The 19,314-nt window shown below is 35.5% G+C and overlaps 2 protein-coding genes across 2 annotated transcripts in view; one reads left to right on the top strand and one right to left on the bottom strand.

The window, feature by feature from the left end:
* The window catches only part of Ephrin (ephrin), a 52,629-nt gene extending 36,375 nt beyond the window's left edge, over positions 1-16,254 (top strand). Inside the window, 4 exon segments of the mRNA XM_083109603.1 lie at positions 2,595-2,739; positions 3,846-4,149; positions 6,279-6,599; positions 7,636-16,254. Of these exon segments, the coding sequence (XP_082965729.1) occupies positions 2,595-2,739; positions 3,846-4,149; positions 6,279-6,599; positions 7,636-7,793 (928 nt within the window). The 3' untranslated portion in view covers positions 7,794-16,254.
* Positions 16,193-19,055, bottom strand: U3-55k (U3 small nuclear riboprotein factor 55K). Its single transcript, XM_083109601.1, has 8 exons — positions 18,886-19,055; positions 18,388-18,518; positions 18,187-18,293; positions 17,871-18,098; positions 17,610-17,722; positions 17,325-17,521; positions 16,894-17,237; positions 16,193-16,800 (listed from the first exon to the last, which is right to left on the bottom strand). The coding sequence occupies exons 1-8, from the start codon at positions 18,943-18,945 to the stop codon at positions 16,577-16,579; spliced, it is 1,404 nt and encodes a 467-aa protein (XP_082965727.1). The 5' UTR covers positions 18,946-19,055; the 3' UTR covers positions 16,193-16,576.
* Positions 19,056-19,314: the final 259 nt, after the last annotated feature.

The raw sequence follows: 19,314 nt of genomic DNA, 5'->3' as shown, positions 1-19,314 counted from the left end.
AAAATTACAAATCAAGTCACAAAGTAACTCTGAAAGGTACGCTTCTTTATATGACTATTTAAGGATTTCTTAAATCTCTTATAAATTGACTTGCATATTTTGCATAAATTTAATATCGAGAATTGGTGAGTGTTTATAGATAAAAAAAATGAACTTTATAATAAAAACTGAAAATATATACATATATGGAAAAAAGATAAATGGATACGCGTCTTTATATGACTATTTAAGGATTTCTTAAAACTCTTATAAATTGACTTGTATATTTTGCATAAATTTAATATCGAGAATTGGTGAGTGTCTATTGATAAAAAAATTAACTTTATAATAAAAACTGAAAATATACAGGTACACATATGGGAAAAAAATAAATGGATACGCTTTTTTATATGACTATTTAAGGATTTCTTAAAGCTCTTATAAATTGACTTGTATATTTTGCATAAATTTAATATCGAAAATTGGTGAGTGCTATTGATAAAAAAAATGAACTTTATAATAAAAACTGAAAATATATACACATATGAGAAAAAGATAAATGGATACGATTTACGGTTTATATCATCCGTGACCGACTACACCCGATCCAACCGCGGAAGCGCACGTGAATGTGATACAAAAAATAACAGAAATATTTATACACTGTTACCGTATGTGTGCGCGTAGTAGTGTCGACTCGTATAACTCTAAACACGTGTAAGGACATATATGTATCAACACGAAACAAATGTATATAAGAAAGAGCGAGAGATAAAGAATAAATACGGTTATACGCTTGTAAAGCTCTCCGCATCATGCGGCTTGGATGCGCTCCTATAATAATGCGCGCGCAAAAAGTAGATGCATCATACACAGTGCGTGCATCACAAGCGCGTAATCGCGAATGAGAACGAGAACGAGACTCGTGAGTGAAAAACGACAAAATAAAAGGCGACACAATGCTCAACGTCCGCAACACGGATGTGAAATGTACTAGTATTTAACGAAACCAGGCCGTCGACACAAAAGATGCATTTTATTCGTTTGTACGTGTATTATAATTAAATATTGTATTTTATAAAAGATGCATTGATCGTACATAGATAAATATTTTGAGATAAATAACGAGTACGTTATATAAATGTTAATATAAAATTATTATAATATAATGTTATATATATGTTATATGTATATTATATGTCTATATAAAATTATTGTCTAAACATGAAAATAAAAATATGTAATTAAAAATAAGTGTGATATATAGAATACAGAATTTTAAATGCATATTGAATTTTGTCGAGCTCTAATTTTATTGGACGATAACGCAGCTCTTGCCGACTCGAATTCGAAATAGATGGATGACGCGAAATAGGGGGACGTCGCTGTTACGTACGCTGGGACTTACGGAACGCGTATTAGCGTGTGCGAGAGTGTTCACGGTGAGAGAACCGGTTATATAGGAACCGTCCGCCACCTCTTCTCTCTGCACCTACTCCTCTTCTTCCTATCATCCGCCGACCTTTCGTTCCCTCATCCTTACCGAGTACATCCTCACCGGCAAACTCACCGCCACATAATGCAGCGATGTGCACGCCCGCGCATTGTGTATGTGTGTGTGTTTGTGTGCACGCGTGTACGACTGCTAGCTAACGCATACTCGCGCGCATAAATGTATGGGGTGTCCGAACTAAGATCCAGGAGGCTAAGCTAAATAAAATCGTGATGACTTCAATGTGGAAGTATCTCAATTGAGTCCTAAACAGATGATGAAAGTTTTCTCTTTTTTACTTTATGTGGATTCTACAAGATATATCAATATAAAACAAGATCTTTGAGATACTGATATTAAAAAAAATAACATACTAAAAAAGATTATAATAATTCAAATGTTTGATTTATTTGTGAAATAATTTCCATAAGGTTTCCATGTAAGAGGATCTAGTAGATTGTTTTTGAGACACTCTGTAGTGGTCGGTACGTACAATTTGCACGATGCTTCGACACCATAGGCGCCTGCCTATCTGACGTTGGGTACGAGAGCGAGTTCGCGAGTTCTTTTCTTTTTCTCCGTTTCCTGACCTGGCTACCGACAGGCCGTAGGGACGCTAGCTTTCTCGCCCTATCTCTCTCGTTCCCTCCGAGAATTCATCTCTCGAGGCGTCGGCATCTCGCGAACGTTTTACGGATAGAACTCGGTATGCGCTGGAAACGGCGGTATGCACGGCATCATCATAGGCTGCAGAAACTATAATACAATCTTTATCGAAAAAAGTTTGCTATAGACTTTTGATCGAGAGCTGAAGATATATTTTCAGACAAAACGTGTGAGAGAATTTCGATATGTGATACTTTGAGAGTAACAGAAAAATATTTATACGACATTTATTTCTTTATATGTACCTATATTTTCCCTCAATGTATCATGTAAACAGATATGAAAATATTAAAATGCTTAAAAAATACTTCATCGCGTCGCACGTGTACATAGAATAAATAATATTGTAAAACCGCGCTTGTTATTCGTGTTTATTATTAATTAGAATAAGGTGGAGATTTGTAATAGAATTTGTATCTTCGATCGATTTATTTATGATTCTATTTTTCTGTTGCAGATTTCGAATAGACAATACAGATCATATAATTGACGTAAACAAGAATAATGCAGCGTTCGAGTATGATCAAGTCAATATAATATGTCCGGTATATCCGCCGGACTCGTATGTTGATGACGATGCTGAAAAGTACATTATTTATAACGTAAGTTCATTTTCATAATATTTATTTTAATATTGATATCGCTAGCATACAAAGAAGACATTAATTAGTTATGTGGCGAAAGTAAAAAATATTCTCTTTGTGAACGTTATTTTTTACAAAATTTTTAATACAATGCATTATTATCTCTTATCTTTTTTTTAATATTCTTTAAAAAATTAATTACTTTACATCTTTCATTTTTGAAAATTTATTAAATAATGAATATAAAAATATTATGTGATATATATATATATGACAAGATCAGGTATATAAACAGAAAAAAATCAATCAAATCTCTATCAATGTTTAGACAGCTGTTGCTACTTGAAACTGGTTCTTTAAGCAGCTTCCATTATATTCTCAAAACGACATCCTCCCTTTAACAAGCATACTATGCTAGTGAAATGTCGATAAATTAAAAGAATTATTAGATGTACAATCTACAAGTATTAGATAACTTTATACACATGAGTTCTTTTTCTATTTTTAATTTTTGTTCGAGATGCATGGTTTTATGTTTGGATTAAAAAAATAATTACAGAATTTACTTTCTATTATTTAATTAATTATTTGCAAATAATTAAAAATATTGGAATTTTTGTTCACCACAGAAATACAAGTAATTATTCTCGATTAAATGTTGATTCTGCTTCAAAAGTGATTAACATCAGAACGTGCGAAAATTCACAACCTTGCATATTCGATTACGTACATTCTTATAAGCTTTCATTCGAGAGCCAATTCCGGATATTGCGGCCGATTCTCGACTCTCACAGATATAACCATGGAACATTCCATCCTCTCGAGCAAAGCAAAATCTTTCAAAGACTATTCGACGGCGACTTAATCGCTTCAGTCCACTTGATTGTCCCTCTGCGCTTCGCCATCAGCTATCCCATTGTCTCCGTCGTTCTTCCTACACGACGATTAGCTCCGACAATGAAGCCCTCTTCTGTAGAAGAACACGGGAATCGGTTCGCTGGGGAGATGCCAGGATGGCATCTTTCACAGCAGTCAATCAGCGATTAATGTCGGCGATCACCACGCATCACCGATCGATTATACCGTCGCATCCGACTGCACGATTCCTCTTGGACGTTTTACAGGTGTCCAAGGAGGAGTACGAGACATGTCGGATAACGAACCCCAGTCCGCGGGTAATAGCGGTGTGCGACAAGCCGCGCAAAATGATGTACTTCACCATCACCTTCAGGCCGTTCACGCCACAACCCGGGGGCCTCGAGTTCCTCCCGGGCCACGATTACTACTTCATCAGCACCTCGTCCAAGGACGACCTCCACAGGCGCATCGGCGGACGGTGCACCAGCCACAACATGAAGGTCGTCTTCAAGGTCTGCTGTGGTAATGAGGCCGAGACCTCGTCCTCGTCGGCGACATCGCGCAACAACTGTAAGTATTTAGAATAGACATGTCGTAGCGAAAGATCAAAGAACACGAGAATTAATTTATAAGCAAAAAAGGCATTATTTTTCATATAATTAAATAGAATTTTTTTTCAACCACGGTTGATACGACATAATAATTAAATGTTTTATAAAAACTTTATATGCGTTTTAGCACGTATGTTTTGGTCATTATTGTTAAAAATATAAATTTCAAATTCTTTAATTTATCTCTTTTGAAATAAATTTAACTAGAAATATCGAAATATCGAAATTTTTATATTCAATTTTTCATGTATATTAGGTATATCGGCATAATTGATTTTGAAATCAATGTGTGCATATCCGATTTAATAAAATGATTTAAAATAATTTAAGTTGCGCGCGTGCGGATGTAAATGCAAAAACTTTTTCAAGTTTCTATAAATTAAATTTTGTTTTTTTAATCTAACATTTTCTTGAAAGTTTCGAAGTTAACGCCAGCAGTGAATTTCCTTTGTTCTCTGACGGAGAATCGGTAGTTAGCAAACAGTTCGTGTAACATGATTCGTTCACTCACGTGCTCTACTCCTCATTTGCATTGTGCATCATTCACGAAACGGTATCCGAAATGCAGGCTCTTCTTCCCATGGGAGCTCGCACGCGGCAATTATATTCTAATTTCTCAATTATCATAATCTAAAATTACAGGCGTCGTTTACAAGAGAGACACCGCCTTTTCATTTCGCGTGTAAATCACATTTTTAACTCTTCACGCTTTCTCGTTTCGCGCGACCTCCGTCGAAGACACGCGCCCTGGAAAAAAGTATAGAAAGAGAAAAGAGATTAAGGGGCGAGACAGAAATGGTCCGTAAATTCATTATCCCGCAATTAGTTACGTAAGAAACTATTATAACAGGTACTCGTTTGTTCGCCAGTTTGCTTATCCTTTCGAGCTCATTTTCTCCTCATCGTTCTATCCAGTCGTCTTCATTTCTCCCAATGTTTTTTTTCTGTCTCTCTCTCTCTCTCTTTCTTTTAAGTAATCCCTATCGATTATAATCTTCGCCGTGCGTTATTTGTTGCGATCGGGGGACCAACACTATGTCCCGGAGCACAATAAATTCTACCATTCCATTTCACCTCGCTATTCTCTCTCTCTTTCTCTCTTCAATTCGTTCCGAAGCATCCTCGAGAGAAGCGTCCTTTCGCTTCTTTCTCCCCTGCTTTCCCCCTCTTCTCCCTCTTTTTCTTCATGCCACCTCCGCCCTGGCAGAGACGATTCATGCGCCATAATGACCAGCTATTTCGCCGGCCGGGAACTCTGAACTCTCCTCCTCCTCGACGTCTCGAGCATTGAAGATTCCACGGCAAAACCTGAACTCGCGTCCACGGTAGACGCACGTCGAAGGTTCGCGCGCAGCTACTTCCATACAATTATATCGCCGGGGGGTGCGTATCTTCTCGGTCGCGAGTTTTATTTCTGAAGAATCTGCAGCTACAGCGTCAAGTTATGCGCTCAGAATAATACGAGAATCATCCTTGGGCTCGCGATGAGAAAGTGTGAATATGACGAGGGTTCGCTATATTTGAGATTATTTTTGTTAAATTACTTATACATTAAAAACGAAGGATTTTTTGTTGCATATTTTTCTATACGTTATAAAAATCTATTAAATAAAAATCTATTAAATAAAAATCTATTATATAAAAACTCGATGAATATATGTTTGACGAGAAATATATTCGAATGGAAACACGATGGAATAAATAGTAATATGAGGCGGAAGAAATGCCATCTGCAATAATTCTAAATTGTTAACAATATATCTATTAACACATAACATATTCTTCCTATTGGAAATAATCGTATAATTGAATTAAAGCGAATACTATTGAAGTTTATCCTTGTAAGACTCAATGATAGGGTGTTCAAACGTCATTTCAAGCAAGTGCATCTCAAAACATAACGGTACAAATTATGCTTCGACTTTTAAATAAGCCTCATCTCGTTCAACCAATTCGTTTCTCAATGTTCACTGGTGATGACCGTAATCGCTTCACCAATTATTCCTCGACACCTGCGCGACTCGGACCGCGAACGGATGAACGGATGAGAGACGCGTAATGACCGATTCAATGCCGTCCGTTTTCCAGCCGTAGCCGTGACCAGCAGCACCATGCCCAGCAGCAGCTCCACGAGTACCGCGGTTTTGGGCGGCGGAGCCGCCGGTCTGCCGCCCCCGCCGCCGCCGCCGATCGTCTACAGGGGCGGAGATCGATTCTACCCGGGGGGCAGCATTCATCATCGTCCTGATCATCATCAGCCGGGCACGGCGGCGCCGACCCTGTCCCACGTGCCTCCGCCGGCCTACCCCGCGCATCCGCATCCGCATCAGCCGCAGCCGCCGATTCACAATGGACCGCCGTCCTCGATCACGCCGCCCAAGACCTCGACCGGCCAGAAGAAGAAGAACAGTACGTATCACGTCGTCACATCGCTATTGCACTCTGTCTGTCTATCTACTATGTCTATCTTACCTGTCCGATGAAATCTTGTTCCGAAACGCTTTGTCGCTTTTATGCCTTGTATTTGATCCGAGTCATGCTTGATATTGACTCGAGTCAGTTGAAATCTGTAAAGTCACAGAGGAGATTTGTAAGAATTAACTGATTGTTAGCTTCTTTTTGCATGATTGAAGAACACTTGGCGTAATTAAATCACACATATGTACGCTCGAATGTAAAGCATTACAGTAATCATTGAGAGTATCAATCGATATTAATTGACAGTCAGAACATTGGCAACGCTCATTATATTAGACGCTGTGGGAAGTCTCTTTTAATGTACTTAATTAAGCTTTATTCTATGACAAGCGAACGACCACATCTTCTATTATCTTCTTATTATATACATAAGACCATGCACTGTTCTGTCCTTTCAATATTCTTGGTAAATTATAGTAGAAATAATAATGAAAGATGACAACCGTCAATTATTACTGGTAGCAAATTATATTCTTACGAGTTAATCCGTGCTTCAGTTCTAACTCATTATTTCCTTAATTTATGACATGAATTTCCGCTCTTCTCAATCATATAACATTTATAGAAATAAAAAAAAAAGATTTATATATTTATTTAACGTTACGTATATAAGAATCATTTACGTGTAAAAATCAGATCGTTTCTTTCTCATTTACAATTATGTAAGCTATAAAGCACATTTTGTCAATTATCGGCAAAGCATAATGTCAAGATTCGATCGGATGAAAATTGGCCGAAAGTTGTCTATCGATCATGACATAGCTTACTCTTTAACATGCTAATATCTATCTATGCATTTTGTCGGTAGTTGTTTACGGATAATATTTGGCTATTAATAGTGCTGTATTTTCAAGATATAATCAATATTTTTTTTAATACAATATTTTTTTTAATACACATCACTATCGCTCATCGATATAATGGGAATCAAAATGGTTATCTTATGATTTTTATTCTTATTTTACAGAGGAATATTCGGATCATCCGAATGAGGTGGTAAAGAACGAAGAGCTGACGTATAACGGCGCGAATTCGTATACTACGCAGTTCCGGTACGCACAGAACTTAATCCTGGCGATGTGTAGCCTGTTGATGAGTACATTGCTGCAACAGCTGCTGCGGTGAAGCGATAGCACCGCCAACGTACGAGAACGTCGTATATCCCATGCGTCGAAACCCCTTCTTCTGTGATTATCCTACGTTTAATTGATTTCTTGAGAAGCGCGCGAGACATGCACGCGCGACCCTCGGCCGTCCTTTGATCGTAGTAAAACACGCACGATCCATGGTCGCGCCGACTCGAGAGATGGCAGAGAAGAGAGAAGAAATAGGCGGAGAGAGAGAGAAAAGACGAAAATAAAGAGCAAGAGACACATCGAGAGAAGAGACACGCACGACACACGAGCGGCAACGCCATATTAACTACAATTAATACAAACTAGCAGGGTTCCAAGATGGAATACCAGGCGACGAAGACGACAAAGCCGAAGGTAGGACGGGAAATAGAGAAAGCGGAAAAAAGGAAAATGCTACTATTAGACACTACTTATAGTACACGCCCACTATTATTACTACTATAAATGGTAGTCGTATTGGTTGTCCTTTTTATCATTACGCTGATAGCTATTTATTCGAATACGACAGAAACCGAAGTGGGAGTCATAGCAGCGTGCTAAGTATCCTCAAGCGAAGAAAGTGTACGAGAGAAAAACGGAGTCTATTAGTATATTAGTAGCAGGGCTACGCGAGAAAATCCGTCAGAGATCGCGTCTCTTTCATTCCAGCGTCGCGAATCCTATAATTCAGGACAAAATATCGCGTAAGCTCGACCAACGACGACGAACGATCCTTCGTTAAGGGGTCCTTGCATGGAATCGACAAAATCATGGTTTTTTCCAAGTGCGATCATCCGAGCACGTTGTGCCCCGAGAAAAGAGTACCTGAAAATTCTTATTCGGAATATTTCCGGTTCGCGGCCAAGACGATCCAGAGCGAACAATTGCGATCTTTATTGCGAAAATCTCCCAAGAACCTCGTAGATTCTATGACTCTAAGTCGTCGATGCAACATCTCGTTCCTCGATGATTGGTTGAAGGGTCAAAGAATTAAAAGAATCGTATGGGAGTAATCATGTCTCTCACGCGGCGTTTAAGCTCAGATCGATCGCTGCGGATGCTCAGCCAAGAACAGGACGCCGAGGACGAAGGATCATTCGATTTCGCGTGCGAGATCATGAGTAGGATAATTAGCACGCGTGTAAATAAATTCCTAATGAATATGTACAAGTGGCTCTTGGTCGTCTTGTATGCCGATGGGCAGCAGGGGGCCAGTGAGATTTAAGAAAGAGTGCCGTATTTCTAGATAAATATTATGAGAGAAAGAAACGAAGAGAATGTGTATCAGAAAGAGAAAGTGATTATAATGCGAGCACTTTGTAAAAGTACTCATCGAACAAAGCAACGCGAGACATGAACTTGTGCGAATTTTTGCCATTATGTCGAACTAATTATGTCATCGTTGCGAGTCACCAACAATTTGCATGTATCATTGACTCAAGCTGTTAGATAAGAAAGATGATGGAGAAAAAGAGTGAACGAATAAATAAAAAATAGCATGCAAGAGAGACTGAGTCGTGAATCGAGTAAGAGACAGATTTGTATAATAGCTGTACCATACCGAGACTTCTATCTATAGAGATCTGTATTATATTTATTATGCATTATCATTACGCTACGAATATTCAACACTCGATATTCTATATTCGCTAGTGAAATATCAAATTTAATAACAAATAAATTAACGTACTATCGGCGCCGGGGGTGAAGCGGCGGTCGTGGCGCAAATAAACCCCCAAGGCCAATTCCTGACATTTGTTATTTTCCTCGTTTTTGATTCCGTTCCAAATATTATATATTATATATTATACACGGATAATATTTCTATTCAAACTATTCACGGTATCTAATTAATTAATTGTTCAATCATGTTTCCGATTTATTGATTCTATATAGGTTTTCTTTTTTTTATTATTGTATTTATTTACTAAAAAAAAGACTCGCGCACGTATGATGTCACACGCGTGTATACGTACATTTCATGCCGCATACTTGCAGATTCATCTTTCATACGACGCCACGTGCGTCGAAAGCGAGATTGCGTATACGCGTTCACACGGCACATGCGTGCGCAGACACATACAAGGAAGAAAGATGAAGCAGTGAGTAATTTTTCTTTCGTGTCTGCTAAAAAAGAAAATTTCAAGCGCAACTACACTAACGAATTATTGTAAATACGAATTTATGCGGAAAATGAATACCGTGACAAGGGAATGTATCTGAGTGCCTGTGCGGATGCGTGCGTGTGAAATAAGAGAGAATAAGAGATCCTGACTCAGGATCTTTAGATAGCGAAACAATAGTCCTTACAAGTTGAAGATTGTTCGACGTGACCCGGCTCGCTTTCGACGAGTTCGTTCATGATTTATCGTCCCTACTTGCGTCTACGATTACGACAACAGCGAATGATTACGATCAACCGAGAATTGCGAATATACAGCGGAAATTCAGCAGCAGTATTATAATATGCCTAAGTGTCTGTATTTTTGTGTTGTATTCTCGTAATAATACGGCGAGCAAAATGGGCAATATTTCACGCGATATTTCACGATTCCATTCGATCATTGTTTCAAAATTTACATCTTTTTATAAATAATATTCAGTGAAATTCCGCGCGCATCCGCAGACAATCATTATTATATTACAAAATGTTCCGAATTTGTTAAAATAAGGACATTTATGTTAAAAATATTTATCTCTGATTTCCCTGGTTGAAATGTTCTGATGCATCATCATCATATAGTCAACAATCTTATACCTATTGGCAACAAAAATATACTGTTTATAAATATATAATCAATTGCTGTATCAATAATTCCTTAATGATTCAGAAGTTGTCAATTGTTGCAACATTATCTTTTAATTAGTATCTTTATTTATTACTATCTCTGGAATAAATCAATCAACAGTCGTAAAGATACTCGTTTAATAACTATGAATATTAAGAGCATTTTTAGGAATTAAAAAATTTTTCAACCAGGGCTATCATATCTTTAATATTATACACATAATCAGCAATCTCATTTTGCGAGATCTTAAATTTCGCTTAGCGAATGAACACGCTCGCTTATTGTGCTATATTTGTGCATTGTTAGGAATTGTGAAAATATCGCCGATCACGAGTTGAATTTACTTACTTTAAGTTGCAAAAAGAGAAATTGATCACCGTTTGATCGATTATTCGTATGCGAAAGACGATGTGCGCAGAGATGATACGTGAATTAACGTGAATGGTATCATCCGCGCGAACGATAAGCGAACACGCTATAACAATAATATAGACTCGAATTATTCGATATAGAAAATAGACAAGGTCACTCACTGCAAAAATTTACTTTTCTTTTTATTTTATTTATCCCTCTTTTATTTCTATTTCATTCACATCCATTTTATCCACATACCACGATATCGCAGACCGCGAGGCGTGAGGCGTCCTGCTGCAGAGGAGGAAGAAAGTATTTTTTTAACAACAGATAGAACGCATCTTTGGTGGATTTGTTTGTTCAGAGACATATGTAAATAGATGTAACATGTATACACAATGAGATACTACGCGGTCGTTAACAAGTCGGATCTATATTTCGGTTCATGCGATTTCATGGATCCGTCACGATACGACTTAAACAAGTGTAAATAAACGTCCGAGATAGGATTAAAAAAGAGAAAAAAGCGAAAACACAGGATACGCTTCACGTCCATCCCGAGGAGACCCGAATTCCCGTCTGCTTACGTTCGGTATGCCACCTCGCTTACATAATTATCTACTCGTGTGCGTGTACAAGAACAAAAAAGGATGCCCGACGAGACGCGTGCGGTTGCCTCTCGCACAAACGAGAGATATATCGCGCGTATATCTATGCACATTATAAAGGAAAAAAAATATTTGTTCCTCTCTTCTCGAGATCGAGGGTAAAATATCCACCGCGCTGACAACACGGCCGTGCGGTTTATAATGAATTAATTAACGTAAAAAGAGCGAGGAGATAAAGTGAAATTCGTAAATATTCGCGTCTCTGTAAATAAATTAACGATTAATAACGATAAACGCGATGAAATTTATATTAAAGTGCATAGCGAGTACGAGATAGGTTTCTAATAACGATTTATTATAAAAATAAAAAAAATGAATGTATGTTGATGTCTAAGATTTTTAAAAAGATGGAGAAGATACAGAGTGGTTAATTATAAACTACGATTAAACTATTCATAATCGAAGAACACTAATTAAACAGGAAGCAGATTCGAGTGTGGAGCCAAGCACTTAGCCAGTGATTTCTCACGTTGCGTATATTATTTTGTAACCGGAGCATACAGGACCCAACATATACACTCTCGATGTCACGGTTACCATACGCGACGCTTTATATCGTGAATTAACAAAATCATTCACATTATAATAAAATAAATTAATAGAAAAAAGATTTTGAATACATGCTCACGATAAAAGACAAAAATATGGCATTAAAAATAATAAGATAAAAGTTTATTTATCTTCTTTTTGGCACTAATTGTAATATTTCGATAATAGAATTTGCAAATTACATATACTTCGATTCTGATGCAACGTTTTTATAATAATTATCCGGTTTTACGTGCCTGGATATATATGATGTATAATAATTTGATTCGGGAGATCATTTTATCGAATGCAGCGCATTCCGTGAACAATGAACCATGACGTTGAGATATTAATTAAAAATTCACGATCTCGCTAGAGATCGGTAAGGCTCGTTAACGAGTGTACTCGTCGTTTTTATTCCGTGCTCGGTTCGCCGCCGCGTATGGTATCCTTGGAACGGAACCTTATAGATTGCGTGTGTTCACCAGTATGCACATTCAAGTACAGTACCAGTTGTTTATTACGAAGCGTTACAGGATACAATACAAAGTAGCGTAGCATTCATAACAGTAGTCCACTATAGCGAAATAGTATTTAAACGAGCGACCACAGGTTGCAAAAAAAAAAAACAGGAAAAACGCCATAATCAACCAAAAAAATTGCAGATAACAGTGTATAAAAAAAGAGATAAACGTAAACAAAGTTTTCACAAAAAGGAGACATACATGCAGACACAAGGCACACATCACATACGTCACAGACATGCAGCTGTCGCGAAACTATGCTATGCAGCGAGATTATATACGCGTGATAAAGAGAGAAAGAGAGGGAGAGAATGCGAGACAGTGAGAGAAAGAGAATGTGAGAAAGAGCACGAAGATAAAGTGAAGCACACGATATATCTAGAACTGCGTTCATGTAAACGCAATCTGCACGCAAGCACGCGTGCGATGGATGCTTGAGAATGAAAGGCGGGCAAGATGTACGTGGTCCTACGCGTGGGAGCGTAGGCTCGTCGGTGTTACACAATTTATGTAGGTATATTCTATATGTATGTCGATATATAGCGAAATATATCGATGGCAAACGAAAGTAATTTAAAAAAAAAAGAAAAGGAAAGGGGAAAATCGTGCGTCAAGGTCGGGGGACTAGCTGCATCGTATTTTGTTTCGAAATACCTTGCGGAAATCATTCCTGTTTGTCGGAAAAGTCTGGAGAAAAGGATCAGAGAGAGAAAAAGGAGAAAGAGAAAGGACGGTCCAGAAGGATTTAGAAAGTATAGTATTCTTGTAAAAATAGTACATTAATCGCATAGGTTTCTATCTATTTAAAGAGAATCATGGCTTATCTAGTTTGTAATATTCCTTCGGAATTTGTTATCGTGCAACACGAATACATATATTGCAAATTAGATTTCATAATTCTAGTGATTAAGAAATGAAAATATTCAACATAGCAATATTTATCTTCTGTAAAAAGTATTTATTTAATATATAAATATATGTTGTAACTTTTGCTCTTGCGCATGTGCTAAATTATTTTTATAATTTATAGTAAATAAATGATGTTCGTTATAAAATATGGACCGTCCTATCTTACGCGCGATCTTGCTGTTAGTACAAAAGAGATAGTCGATGCACAAAGCATGCACGATCTACTCGACTTGTGTCGTATAAATCACAGACAAATAACAACATTTGGCACTAATTCACTTGGGTAATGCAACTTCTAGTCTATTCTTCTATTTTAATCGTTCGTTCATATTAGTGCGTTGATCAAGAAGTATTATTCTAAATTTGCAAGATCCGTTAAAATAAGTAAATGTTATCATACATATACATATTACAAGAAGCAAAAAAAAAGAGACATTACGTATTATATAGAAATGATTTCTCGCATATCTGTCATGATTTATACTCAAGTTAACTATACACATATCGATCTCGAATATGTTAAAAGCTTTATTAATCTAAAATATTGTTCCTAAATGTTGTTGTCCTAATTTTGATTCAAATCTAATCTTTTTATATATTTTTATGCCATGGGAAGAGGCCTAAAAATTTTTATCTAAAAGAAATGTTTTTTGAATTACAATTGAATATTCCTGCTATTGTCACTAAATCTATAATTAAAAAACGCTATTAACAAAGCTCAAGTAATTTTTAAAATTTTTTTAATATAAATATATTTTTAATTTATATATATATATATATAGATACACGTTGCGCGAAATATAATAGAACAACAACTGCTCTACTATTTATTTGATATAAGAGCGCCATTTTTGCGAAATAAAACTGCCATATTTAATTGTTATCGTCAATTCAATTAATGCTGTTAACAAAAAACAAAGACAAAGACAGAATCAGAAATCATCTAAAGAGATGAGCCAATAAACTTCGGTACATTCCAACAGAATAAAAAATACGTTCCAATGTTTTGCTAATTTTAAGTTCAATTTAATAGAACTTAAAAAAGCAATGAATATTATTTCACATACACACACAAATTCTGCTTTCTTTTTCTGGTTAATTTTTCAGAAACACCATAAAAATGATGTACAACGCTTTATTAATAGCATAATTATATATCAGTCGAATGCAAACCGTTATCATAATACTTAATGCTTTTATATGTACGTAAAATCTATCAACTACTTAAGAAATTGTACGATAAATAGAAAACGAATACTCGTCTCACGAGAATAGTATGTGCATTTCTACATTTATTCTGTTTTGCATTGCACGTTTGACGAAAATTTAATCATATTACGCTTAAGGAATTATGTTACAACGCGTATCCTCGATAACTTTTCTTCGGCAAATTAAAGCGCTATAAATGTAATATCTTTTCAATGTAATATCGATCCATATCTAACATGCAACGAGCGCATCAAAGACGCATCTCTCTTCCCGCGATTATTGTAATCCTTTTCGACGATGAAAAAAAAATCTAAGCTATGTATATTGAACGGAATTGGGCGAAGATAAGATTTTCTATAGCAATAAAATAATCGCTTTCGTGATTTTACACAATATTGTACAATAAAGCAACAATACATCACACAGTCAAATATCTATAAAACAGATGCAGTTTATTGTGATAAAAATAAGCAGAAGAATAAGTGATTTATCAACCAAGAGGAACGGAATAGCGCGCGCCCAATTCCGTTTCAAGAGAGGAAAAGGCATTGTCATATTCAAGCGAGTCTGTCAAACACGAATCATTTATTATTAGATTCTAGATTAAACCGATTCTTTGATACTTTGATAAATCTGGGTTATTTTCAAAACGAGAAAATTACTGCCAAAAAATTAATGGTCAATAGGATAAAAAGATCGATGAAAAGAATAAAAGCGCTACGTCTATAGCGATTTATACATGTTCAACTCCATCAAAAGCTCCTAATAATTAAACAAGACAATGTCGTGAAGAAAAAAAGGGAGATGTAAGAAACAATTATGTGACGAGAAAAGGGGGATGAGGATGAATCTCAGAATCCATCTGCTAAAGATGAGTGCCAGCTTGAAGAGAAACAGGGAGAGATTTAATCGCGTATTTTTGCAGAAGACGATGTTGCTTGAGAACCTTTAAAAAAAAGAAACACACTGAATAGCACCCTTACGGCCTGGAGGGACAGTAAAGCAGTTAGTAAATAAAAAAAAGAAGAAAAACGAGACGATGGAAGGGTGGTATGCCCCCTCCCCCCATTAAGGATGGCCTATATATCGCACTCGTTTGAAAACTTATCGCAAGAATGCACAAGAAGTAGCGTACACTCGCTGTACTACTGTTTGTTGACTTGAATAAATATGCGGATAAAAAAAATCGGTTTGGTTTATATGTACATGGTGAGTCCAAAATTCGCGTGAGCAGAACGTTGGTGATCGCCCGGAAGCGAAGCCGGGATTGCGCGCGTATTATTTGCGCGGAATAACTCGCGAAATATCGGAATAATGTGAAAAAACGCTTTCGGACGAGTATGAGCGTTCCATGCGGCGATATTGTTATTATACGAACGTAGACTCACAAGACGGCATGGTATACAAGACTAAGAACAAGACCTAAAATAGGGACATAATATTTTATAACTCAACTTTTGTACAGAATAAATAAATACTTGTACTGTGGACCAATATTTCTTTCATTTCATTCACACGTTGTTAAATGTATATACCTTTCATCGCAATAAGATTGGTATCATAATTGCATTTACAAATTTTTTAATTAATTTCAGCTAAAATTGTATTTATCTTTAATTTGAATATTTTTTGTTTTTAATGTAACTGCTAAAAATGAGAGGAAAGTAAGTATAAAGCGTTTTATACAAATTATAAAAAAATATAATGTCGATATCTAAAGATGTAATAATCTATAATCAGATATAAATTATGTACACACATATAGATATTATGTAAAGTATTTTAATAATAGTAAAGACTAGTTGTCTTTTTTTATTCATGTATCAATGGTATAATAACAATAGCATTTTTTGCCTCTGGTATTCGCCACCAATTACCATTTCTATGTTCAGTACCTACACCAGCAATAAGCTGATTTCCATCGGGTGTAAAAGCGAGTGCATTTATGAAACCTGTCAGTTTAATTTCGAACAACAAATTTAAAGATCTAAAACCCTGACCACATTGCCATAATTTGATGACGCCATTTCGCGATCCTAAAAATCACAATATAAAAAAAAAGAAAATGTAGACAATGATATATATTTATATATACACATGCAAATAAATATATAAAGATAATAACATACCTGATGCTACTAAATCTGTATTTAACAATGTTGCAATACTTGAAATCCACATTGGTTGGTCATTAACTTCGTCCTTTCCGTGCGCCTCTGGCACTGAACACAGCGGCTTTTTTTTCAAACATCCCCAAACACAGAGTTGTCCATCATCTCCACCGCTGAAGAAATTCTCTTCATTTATAAGCTTAACCATGTCGATGCTATTACCGAGACTATGTCCATTAAATATTAATTGCGATTCTTCGACTATTTTCCATATCCTAATGGTCCCATCGTAACCACCGCTCGTGATAGCACGCTCTCGTGAAAGTGCGTCAATAAATGTAATACCACTCTGATGTCCGAACCTATAAGAGAGAATATTACAATAAAAAATGATTCGAAGATAAAATAAAGTAGCAAAAAATACTAGCATTGCAAATAAAATTGCTTACAAAGATTCGACATAAGCCATATCATCCAGGTTCCAAACTTTCACGCTCCTATCTTCGGACGCGGAATATAACGTGTGAGTATCTTTTCGGAATATCAATCCAGATACGAACTTCCTATGACCTTGTAGATTCTTTATATGATCCAGAGTATCCCCAGAAAACACTTTTATATCATTGCATCCACTATCTCCTATTACCTAGTGAGAAAGAATTTACATCTCTTGATGAAACTTACCATAAAATATTTTTATAAAATTAAAAAAAAAGTGTTTTATTTGAACTCACCAGAAATTTTCCATCTGTACTAATTGCCATACACCGTATAGATTTCATTCCATCTTTCGTTTTTCCTCTTTTTCCTCTAATGGCTTTTAATTTAACCTTTTCCTTTACTGACCCTAACAATCACGAGATCACAATAAGGCTTATCATATTATTTTAAAAGCATATATATAATTGATATTATTTATAAATAAAGCTCTTTAAATATCAGTTTTTTATTTTTATTTTTTTTATTCAATCATTCATTTAAATTTATGAACTTACATTTAACTAAACTGCCATCTTTAGATCCTGAATATAATATACTACCATCATTGGAAAGACAAATACAAGTAATAGATCCTTTATGCTCTTTACATCTTAATGGTATGAGTTCTTTGTGGTCAGTATAATTTGATGCTACAGTTTTTCTTAATCGGCCCTTTTGTTCTAAATATTCCTCATGTAATCTCCGTGCAACTGCACCATCTTCAAATTCTGCTCTATCCTTTTCTATGATTTTATAAAAATAATTTTATTACATAAGCATCATTCTTTATCAAAGATAATATAATTAAATAAAATAAGAATTTTTTTGTACCTTCTTCTTCAATTTCTTGAAGATACTTCTTTGCAAGTCTCAAATTCTTTTGTTGCACAGTTTCTTCTTCTTCTTCTGTTTCACTTTCAAACTTTTCTATTTTTTTCCTGTTATTTTTAAAGATATAAAATTCTTTTATAATCTCACTTTTATAATCTCATATATTTTCAATATATTTGATTATATATTTGATTATATTACCTTAAATTTTCTTCTGCAATTTCTTCATCTGTACTAGCAATACTTTCATTGTCATCATCTACAGATTTATTTGCTTTTTTTAATCGCTTTGTGGACTGAGTTTTGGATATTTTACCATGATAACTATTGAACTATATAATATAATTGCATATTTTTAATTATATGACAGTTATTAGCATAAATAGTTAATATCATAATTGATGTTTTCTATCTCTTTATCCTCTATGTCTCTAACCGACTGATCTAATACACCGTATTTATAATGTAATATATTTATATACAACAATACACAGAAGTTGAAAAAAGTAAAATAATTATACTAATCTTTTCTGGGAATCGATCATGAATCCTTTTCCCTAATGAAAAGTTTCATTGACGAATTCAATATTCAATGAAACTTCATTTTTCACGAGTTTAATTCTAACCTTTAAATAGAGGAAAGAGATAACCATGTATAACATTTTTTTCCAGAATAAAATAAAATAAATTGTAACGTACTGTGTATTTGCGTTTCTGTGGTCCACCTTTTCGATTAGAATTCCTAATGAAAAACGACATCACGATAATGAAAAATAATCTTTTGTTACTTAGCTTGAAATTAGTCAGTAGTTTCTTTTAATCGAGACCACGTGCGACGTAAATAAAGGCCATCAAATCAAATGCGCTCAAATCCATTAACTTACAAACATTAATAGATGTAATAATGTAGAATTTATTAGCGTTTTCGAATGGTCGGGTTTGACCTGACCTGGGGTAGTTTACTAGACGTCATTGACCAATCACAGCCATTCTTCTGAAGAATGTAACCATACATCGGTCAAACCCGACCATTCGAAAACGCCATATGTCTGATATTCGATATCCAATAAGAGAATTTGTTTCCTAGGAAAGAAAATGTTAGTTACAATCCATATTTTCTATTGGATA

This window comes from Camponotus vicinus, unplaced genomic scaffold, assembly GCF_025532165.1.
Source record: "Camponotus vicinus isolate PSW18456_S1 unplaced genomic scaffold, iyCamVici1.0 SCAF_9, whole genome shotgun sequence".
NCBI classification, from domain to species: domain Eukaryota; kingdom Metazoa; phylum Arthropoda; class Insecta; order Hymenoptera; family Formicidae; genus Camponotus; species Camponotus vicinus.
This window is presented reverse-complemented; position numbering and strand designations above follow the sequence as displayed.